Source organism: Macadamia integrifolia, chromosome 4, assembly GCF_013358625.1.
Source record: "Macadamia integrifolia cultivar HAES 741 chromosome 4, SCU_Mint_v3, whole genome shotgun sequence".
In the NCBI taxonomy this organism is placed as follows: domain Eukaryota; kingdom Viridiplantae; phylum Streptophyta; class Magnoliopsida; order Proteales; family Proteaceae; genus Macadamia; species Macadamia integrifolia.
In genome coordinates this window covers 9,992,293-10,001,270 of record NC_056560.1, presented here as the reverse complement: position 1 = coordinate 10,001,270, position 8,978 = coordinate 9,992,293, and the positions used below count along the sequence as shown (strand labels likewise).

Below are 8,978 nucleotides of genomic sequence, written 5' to 3'. Positions count from 1 at the left end.
TTTATTCTTCAAAAGAGCGAAAAAAATTAAGAGAATGATATTCGCTTCAATATTCGCTTGTGTTCTGCGCACCTATACACATGAGTCTCCCTACCCTCACCCCCACTTCACCATGTGTCTAGGTGTGGAAAATACAAAGAAGATGATATTCTTCATCTTCAAAAAAAAAAAAAAAAAAAAAATGTCATATAAGGAGGTATTACCTACACCTCATGTTCAAGAGAGTCTTTTTCTTCTTACATGTTAGAAAAAAATAAAATAAAAAATAATATAATGCCAGAAAAAATCCCTTTTATGAAGAGAAAATCATGTAAAGGGTATTAAGGTCAATTGGGTACTTTGATCCTATAAAAGGCGGCCGTCCCACTTCTTTCAACTTTACTGCGATAAGAACCTTAGTGAGTTGGCCGGCGAGTATCTGTGACCGGTTTAGCAAACACCGGAAGGAGGAAAAAAAAAAAAAAAAAACTCCCCAAAAGCGCTTTCGATCTCAGAATCGAAAGCTTCTCTCCTTCTTCTTCAACCCTTCTTTGCTTCTCTCCGATTGAACCTTAGCGAGACCCATATACATATATACTGATTTTTGTTTTTGTTTCTGGGTGGTGAGGGTGGTGAAAATCGGCGGAGCTGGGGAATATTGTACGCGTGATGGGATTTTGTATATGTCCATTGGAGACTCCGACGAGGTTGCTGTGGAGTAGTAGCTTCTTTCGCCACAAGATTATGATCTTTTAATACCAAACCAGCTATAACAAAACCAAGATTTCTACTGCTGAAATCAAACATCTTCTCTAGTGTGATGTTTGAGTAGGGTGGTGGGTTGTAGATCCGTTCTCTACTGCTCATTTTCTGCTTTCCATCGCCGGCGGACGACGAGAAACCTCGCGCCGACGATCTGACGACACAGTGACGCACAGAGAGTATCAGTAGAACTTCTCTGTATGGATTCCGGTCGTCTCTTCTTCCATGCCTCCTGCCATGGGAACACGTTGCTCCTTGGGAACCCAGATTCCAACTTTCGAGGTGAGACTTGAAAGTTGAAACGCTCTCTTCATCTTCTTCTTTCTTTTCATACTATTTCATTATTAAAAATACTACTTCTTCAGCTTTTTTCTTCCCTGTTCTCATTTTATTCATCCATTGTTCAGTCGAAACAGGAGTTGGACCAGTCCATTTCTTCTCAATCAAGATCTGCTGTCGTTATTCATTAAATTCTAATCGCTTAGTTGGTGCCAACTTACTAATACCAATTCTCAAACGGGTTTTTGCTCTATTGAAATTTTTTAAAATTTGTAGCTGATACATGTGTAGCATGAATCATAGCAGGACCGAGATCACTGCTGAACATGGAGGAAACCACGAAGAGGCGCCCCTTCTTCACCTCACCGGAAGAACTGATGGATGAAGAGTTTTACGACGAACAACAGCCGGAAAAGAAACGCCGCCTCAGCCCTGAGCAGGTAAAAGGGCCCGGAACCAATCCAGTTGATGCTGGATCCGTTACGTGTCGGACCCTGAAAAAAATTAAAATTCCCTCCAAGATATATTTGGCATATTCACAAATTCAAATTCATATTGAACTAATCATAAGAGCATCAATTCTTCATTTTCATCTTTCATGAAAGAGTTCCATTCCTATATTTTAATCAGATTGTTTATTATCTAGCTGCTCTGGTGTTTATCAATGGACAGGTTCTCCTCTTGGAGAAGAGCTTTGAAGCGGAGAACAAGCTAGAGCCTGAGAGGAAGACCCAGCTTGCCAAGAAGCTAGGCCTTCAGCCGAGGCAGGTTGCCGTGTGGTTCCAGAATCGAAGGGCTCGTTGGAAGACTAAACAGCTTGAGAGAGATTATGATGTCCTCAAGTCTTCTTACGAGTCCCTCCTCTCCAATTACGATTCCATCCTTAAAGAGAAGGAGAAACTCAAAGCCGAGGTATATTCTCACTTCCCCAGCTAATATCTCTACTTTTTCTCTCCTGCAACTACCCTGAAATCTTTAATTATCCTCAAGAACAGATTGAAATCTTTTGAGAGATTCCCTCTAATTTCATTAATCGTAGATGAACATACTTTTCCGATCTTTGATTACTCTGGCTTTGAAATCAATTTCGATGCACGGACGCAGTTGGTGTCCTTGACTGAGAAACTACAGACCAAGGAAGCTATAGGAACGGAAGTGGAATCGGGTCAGAATCCCGTCGAACCAGATGGAGGTGGTTCGGGTGAGGAAGGAATGGTTCAGATAAGCGTGAAGGTGGAGGACCGGCTGAGCTCAGGTAGTGGAGGAAGTGCTGTGGTGGACGTCGAGGACGGTGGTCTACAACTTGTAGACAGCGGCGATTCCTACTTTCCTGATGACGAATACAATCATAGCTGCATAGCCGGCGGTGGGCCTGTTGATGGGGTCAAATTGGAGGAAGACGACGGTAGTGATAATGGTGGAACCTACTTCTCCGGTGTCTTTGCCACCGCTGACCACCAGCCCCAAGAGGCTGCCGACTCCTTGGGCTGGTGGGTGTGGTCTTAAGAATAACTTAATCCCTTCCTCTTCTGCTATCTGTGTTCTCTCTGTGTAAAAATATCGTCTCCTGTATAAAACAGGGGTAGGGGTTAAGCCGTTAAGGGGAATATGAAAAGTTCACCCTTTATAATAAGTAAGAACTCGAAGTTTAGGGATGTGTTTTGCTATGTTTTGATCCTAGATCTGCAAGTGAAGTATAATAAATAGTTTTTGAAAATAGTGTTTGTTTCATTTTTAATTACCTATTTGGAGCCAAGCTCCCAACCCACAAAACATTGTTAAATAAGTTTCCAGGCTATAAACATTTGTGGTATCATCAATAGAGATGAGATAGGTTGGCCGCCGTGATCTGATCTGTGGCAATTAGCATTAAAGATCTTCTAATCTAGATGTCTTTTGGCTTATCTTGGATAAAACCAAAAATCTTGTCCAAGACACTGATAACACTATTCTTCTGGTCCGGATTCTGAAGTAGTTGAATGTGGGTTGTTGTTGGGTCAGTAGTCAGCTAAATGATCAACAATCATCAAAGTCAAGAAGGAATAGGTTACTAAAACAATGATTCTAAAAGTAAATTGTATAACTAAATGGAATTCACGCTCATCCCATACAGATAGAGGCTGATTTAAAATAAAAAACGGAGAGAGAGAGAAGGTCACGGCCCCCACGTCTCATGGGAGAGATTGGAATGGGAGAATGGACATGGAAGAAGCCAAGAAAAAATGGAGTGGCTCGGGACCAGCAAAATGGCTTTTTCTCCCTTTATCTTCTTTGTAATTGGAGGTGGAACGGGGACCAGGGTTCATTACAAGAATTCCTTTTGATTTTTTTCTTTTCCTTCTTTTGATAATTGAAGAAAAAACCAAAAAGTAGGAACAAATTAAAAGGGTGGTAACGAAGCTTGACAGATGACACCCCCCCACCTCCTCACCCGAGGAGAGAGAAGTGATATATATCTTATATCCACTATGGCCCCAAAAAGAGAAGTGTATCTGCCTTTGGCCCCATCACCTTACAAGAGATGTCACCAAAAACAGTTGTTCTCTCTCTCTCTTTTATTCGAGAGAGAGAGAGAGAGAGAGAGAGAGAGAGAGAGAGAATGAGTGAGTGTTCAACAGTTATTTTAGCGCCCTTTCAATGAGACAACATGATAAAACTGACGTTCGAGGGGGACATGGCAACTTTTCCCTAAGAGCAAACGTGAGGTTGTTAGCTAATTCCTCACAAAATAAATAATAAAATATTCGATGGAAAGGGCTGGACGGCATGGAACTCAATTCACAGACGTAATAGTTGCATCTTACTTCACGTAAGTTCGACACTCAGGTCGTCAGCAGTTGGTGAAAATATACAATATAGTAAATCCTTTCTCCAACTTATCATTCAAAGATTAATAACTATAAGGGGCGAAAAACAGGAAATTTTCTTTTAATTTAAAAGGCCTATGAATTCTTCATCACTTGATATGATGCGACTCTACACCCACGTCGCCACCTTGAAATAAATAAATAAATAAATAAAATAAAAGAAAGATATACCATCCTGCACAAGACTCCCACCACTACAAAATCTAGGGACGGTCATAATGTATACAACCTTAATCCTGCTTCAACCATATTTTGCTCTGATGCAACCTTACCATTGCAATTGACGTCACCACGTTAACAAGACGAAAGTTGAACAAAACAGGAGACAGAAAGCGGTTACAAGAGAGAATATGGAAGTAGGTCTGATCTAAGGAAATTTCCTCATCCCCCCTATTCTAGAATTTAAGTAACCAAATTCAAATCCTCCAACAGATTCTCTTCTTAAGCTCTGTTACATGAATGAATCAAACCACCGCAAAAAGGGCTTTGGAAATCTACCATGAAATCTTCCTGCAAGGGGCAAAATGTGGCAAACCCCAGAAATTAGCATATCCAAGAATTTTTCAAAGTAATACAGGGTTGCATGTACCACGTCACTGGAATTGGTACCAACTTCAGACTTGGATGACCCATTGCCAATACCAAATGGACAGAACAATGGTAGTGGTGATTTCAAAAGGAAACTATTTCTTCTACTAATATAGTTTTAACCAACTCCTGCTTTAGATGGCTTTTCCAACATCAAGATTTCAATTTCCTGAGCAGACTAATATGGCAACAAATGATGCACATAAATAATAAAAAAAAATTCCATTTCATTTTGGGGGGGAGGGGGGGAAGAGATATTTCTGCCTCTGGACAGCTACACTCGTAACTCCCAACAGTCTCAATATCTATGGGAATGACATAATTAACATGCTAGAAGAATTGGCCTCCCATCATATTGTGCAATTACTCTAAATGTGCAAAAATAGTTTCAGAACCTTTTTGTCTGTCTATTCATTGAAGCAAGCAAAATAGAAGCTTAAGAGTAAATGGAGCATCACCTGTTCGAGGAACTGTGGTTCAATCCCAGTTAAAGTTAGTATCTAAAGGTGAGTAATAAATGGCACCAGGGGCTAGCTCAACCACTTGCATCAAAAGCATATAATTTTATTTTCATTCAATGGATATAAGCCCTGAATTCCAATATGCAAGTGAAGTGGAACTAGAAAGAGAGTTATTTTGCTTTTCATACTGGTAGGATCATGCAAAAATGCACGTGCTTTAGTTTCTCCTCTGGGAGATGGTAAAAGAGGCGAGGGGGGGGGGTGTTGCACATAAGCATAGTCCAACAAGTCTTACACTGCTATGGGGTTCCTCAACCAAGCAGCAATTTACATGTTATCAGGTGAAACAAAATTTAAAACATAATAAAACCTTAACTTTGAGCGTATTTATATATATATATATATATATATATATCGGAAATAAAACCTCATAGAAATGTACGATTTTAACAATGAAACAATGGATCTACATCCTTAATTATCAATTGAAGGATATAAGGCTACTTGCCACCAACTGTAGGAACTGTGGTAGTAGTATTAGCGGTAGCATATTAGTAATATTCTAACTTTCTACGGTGCCAAATATCATCAAGCCAGGAGGCCTTTTAGAAGAGAAAAGCATATCTTCCCACCCCTCCCCCCCCCTACTGTTCTCCAAAAAAAAAAAAAAAAAACCCTGTGCATCCCTCTGGAAGATGAATAAATCAACCCACATGAATTATAATATAATATAAGTCTTCCCAAAAGACGAATATATCAGACCACAGAAATGAAACAATTCTTGGAGATGTCCTGGGGAGGAATTTATTGGACATCAGGGTCCAGAAAACCCCTTCCAAGCACAGCCCATAACATCTCTCATGTTGTTTCAATGTCAATTAAATATGGATAGGTTTGCTATAACCACTAGGCCTTGCATTTTTAATAAAATATTTTTTTAAGAATAATTTTCAATTCAACTATTATACTACGTTACATACAAGATGAACAGAAGTAATCCAAAATGTAATAGATGGGTTTCTTCCACTTCCATATAACTGTAGTGAGGCTAATAGCCAAAGGGACCAAGGGATTTTGTTAGCCACCATCTCTAAATCCAGTGTACCTAGGACAGTGGCAATGCCAATACTACTCATCTCAACTCAGCCTTAATCCCAACTAAATGGGATTGACTACATGGATCCCTTTTCTACGATCAGCTTTATTCAAAGCCACACTTGTTACTAGTCCTAAGCTATGCATGTCTTTCGTGATTACTCCTAGAGACATTTTAGGCCTGCTCTTGGCTGTTTTAGCTCCTTCAATCTGGACATCATTCAAAGGTCTCCATTGCATATGTCCATGCCACCTCAAATGACTTTCTCACAATTCACAACTTATTATGTATCAAAGTAGATCATTGGTTAATTTGAAGATTGAAAATGTCACAAACTTCTCAGAAGGAAAAAAATAAAACCAAGGAAAGCTGGTCTATATGGATCTCAGATCAAGGTCATAAGAGTTAACCGCTGATTATTTAACAATTGTCAGTATATCGAACTCATTTGCACCCTTATATTATGGCCAATTCTATTGTGTGGAAGCCTAGGTGAACACAATGAGGATGAAATCTGCACATATTGCACCAGACCAGTGGTGGTCATGTAGGTCCAATGTCAAAGGAAATTACATGCAAATGGAGGTAAGAAAAAGAAAAATATAGGAACCGCAGTGAATTCCAACTGCCTTACCTTCAGGCACTGTCACTGTCACTGTCACTGTCCCACAAAGGGAGGGGGGTTTCATCCAGGATCAGGTGTAAGCTGCACCAAGTGAACCGCCATTGTTTCTGGTTCTGTGTTTGAAGAGAAAGATACAACCAGTGTTGAAATCCAGAAGTACTAAAACATGCAAAAGCAACCTTTCCTTTGTCACAACAATGTAAAAACTTCCTGCTTCCTCATCCTTTTAAGTCTGAAGGCAGTCTAGACTTCCCAATCAGTATATGACCACTGGTAAGACCACAATAAGAAAAGCAAACTAGAACCAGGCTTTGCAGAGACATGTCTGTGCACTCTGAGTGTGCTGTATGATATTGCTAGAAATTTCTAATTGAACTCTGGGGAAAGAGTATATCCTATGCACTGACAATGAATGTGTTGCAACCGCTTATCCCAAAAGCTCGAGCTGTTTAGTATGGGGCACAACAATGAATATCAAAACACAACACCACCTCACCCTACATGTAGGCCCTCAAACACATGCACGGCTTTGCGTGTAACGCCATCACATGGCACCGAAGGGGCACAACAACTTATTAAACAAACCCCTCGCACTTACCTGGGATTGAACACCCTACCTCCTGCCTCTCATACCATGTAACGACCACTCATCCCAAAAGCTCGAGCTGTTAATTAAGGACCACAACAATGTATATCAACACAGAACAACAGAGGCATGACTAGGACCTGGATGCCTGTCAACTGCATACCAATAGAAAAGGAAAAATGAATTTGACTTACCAGTAAAACCGCGTCCACCAAACCTCCATTCTCAGGCGTGGATGGAACAATAGTTAGCAAAACACCGAAGGAGAAACTGTGAGTGCAAATGATAGCAAGAAGTGAAGGCAAAAGATATTAAAGAATGAAATATATTCAACTACACCTGCTCTTCTTCATCTTCTTTTTTACATTGGTACCTTTGTATGTGGATGTGGATCTTGCTTTTGTGAGTAATTGCATGTTCATTTCTCTCCCCTGAAGTGAACAATATCAGAGCATCCCCACAGTGGGAGCTAGTTTGACATCTGAAGCCTTCTTTCTCATAATACTCTTTCACCTCCAACTCTCCATATATCTAATTTAATGGGCATTCCCCCCAAATCCAACATCCATGTTAGCAAGTCAGAATGATCTATATATACAAAAAGAGGTGGCAGCATAACTGCATGAGCAGTGGTCCCCAGCTTCCATCTTTTTCCCTTTGATATCGATTTGACAGAGCACACGCCAACATTGAGGTGAGAAGAACAATTTAAATTTTACAGGCGGCTGGGGCCAGCTGTCACCTCACTGCTACTGAGATTAGTTTGACCTGACATCTCCCAAAATAGAGATGCATGATTTTTGCATCAATCCTCTACATCTTTCCTTTTCTTGCCTGGCTTACTGCTAGGTTTTGGATTGTCTGCCAGATCCAAATTTAGAAGAGCCTTCTGGTATACAATGGCAGAATCCAGTGTATATATGTGGAGGGCAAGGGAGGAGACAGTAGAGGTCTTGGCTGCAGCTGAGAGTGATGACCAATACCACCATTCATTCCTCAAGTACTCCGTCTTGATCATCTCCTCAAATATTGTTGTCGCCTGAACCATCTGAAAGAGGGAAAAGGCAAAATCATCCAGAAAATTCTCCCGGAATTGAACAAATCCGGAAAAAGTAAGACGGAAAATACATTGTTCAGGGACCTCAAATCTTTGTGGGGAAATCTAAAACCAAAGCACTATAACCATTCAGTACAGCCAGTGACTCACAAGCAAGGATCAGAGCCAAAACTTAATGGACCCGCCTAACACATATCCTGGTCAAAAGTCATCTCTATGACTATCTAATTCAAAAAATTCCACTGGACCAAAAGAAGTGACAAATATTGATGAGAAGCACCAATAGTCGCAATCAAGGTTGTTCCTGACTTAATAGATCTCCTAGGGGAGAATTTGATGATGGGACCAACCTACATGTGCACTCAGGCGTCCTCCTTATCAGAGCTTTCAAGGCACCTCCTAGGCGTCCAGGCACAGTTTAAGGGTCCAAGGCGATAACATGCCTGATTTGATGTAGTAAAGGTGAACGCTTTGATCGCCTGGGTGTCACCTATGCCTTGCCTACCTTGTGGCCTAGGCAGACACCATATTGTATGGTGTTTTTGTTTTCTATATTATATGAAATTGATTCTAATTCTATATTATTGGTTTGAGTACAAGATTATGAAGCACATGCGATACATGGAATCATACTTAGTTGTATGCTATATAATTCTGTTTCTTAATTATCTGCTATTA

General features: G+C 40.4%; 2 protein-coding genes across 6 annotated transcripts in view; one reads left to right on the top strand and one right to left on the bottom strand.

Moving 5' to 3' along the window:
- The first annotated feature begins 386 nt into the window (after window positions 1-386).
- LOC122076631 (homeobox-leucine zipper protein HAT5-like) lies at window positions 387-2,739 on the top strand. Of its 2 annotated transcripts, none has more exons than XM_042642040.1 (4): window positions 387-1,023; window positions 1,327-1,460; window positions 1,693-1,932; window positions 2,125-2,739. In XM_042642040.1, the coding sequence occupies exons 1-4, from the start codon at window positions 942-944 to the stop codon at window positions 2,524-2,526; spliced, it is 858 nt and encodes a 285-aa protein (XP_042497974.1). In that variant the 5' UTR covers window positions 387-941; the 3' UTR covers window positions 2,527-2,739. The 2 variants fall into 2 exon arrangements, with proteins under 2 accessions (XP_042497974.1, XP_042497973.1); XM_042642039.1 differs by having other exon boundaries at window positions 1,324-1,460.
- Window positions 2,740-3,924: 1,185 nt separating this feature from the next.
- Window positions 3,925-8,978, bottom strand: part of LOC122076630 (methyl-CpG-binding domain-containing protein 9-like) — a 33,873-nt gene continuing 28,819 nt past the window's right edge. For 2 of the 4 annotated variants that reach the window (XM_042642038.1, XM_042642037.1), the window contains one exon: window positions 6,412-8,291. In XM_042642038.1, coding sequence (XP_042497972.1) covers window positions 8,049-8,291 — 243 coding nt within the window. In that variant the 3' untranslated portion in view covers window positions 6,412-8,048. Of the gene's footprint in view, window positions 4,398-6,411; window positions 8,292-8,978 lie in introns of those variants that run through there. The other 2 variants (XR_006139547.1, XR_006139546.1) reach the window with 2 other exon arrangements.

Bases quoted from the DNA above. Each gene is read 5' to 3' on its own strand.
- LOC122076631 (XM_042642039.1), top strand. From the start codon at position 942: ATGGATTCCGGTCGTCTCTTCTTCCATGCCTCCTGCCATGGGAACACG. The intron at 1,024-1,323 runs GTGAGACTTGAA...CATGAATCATAG, and splicing joins CCCAGATTCCAACTTTCGAG to CAGGACCGAGATCACTGCTG. The intron at 1,461-1,692 runs GTAAAAGGGCCC...ATCAATGGACAG, and splicing joins GCCGCCTCAGCCCTGAGCAG to GTTCTCCTCTTGGAGAAGAG.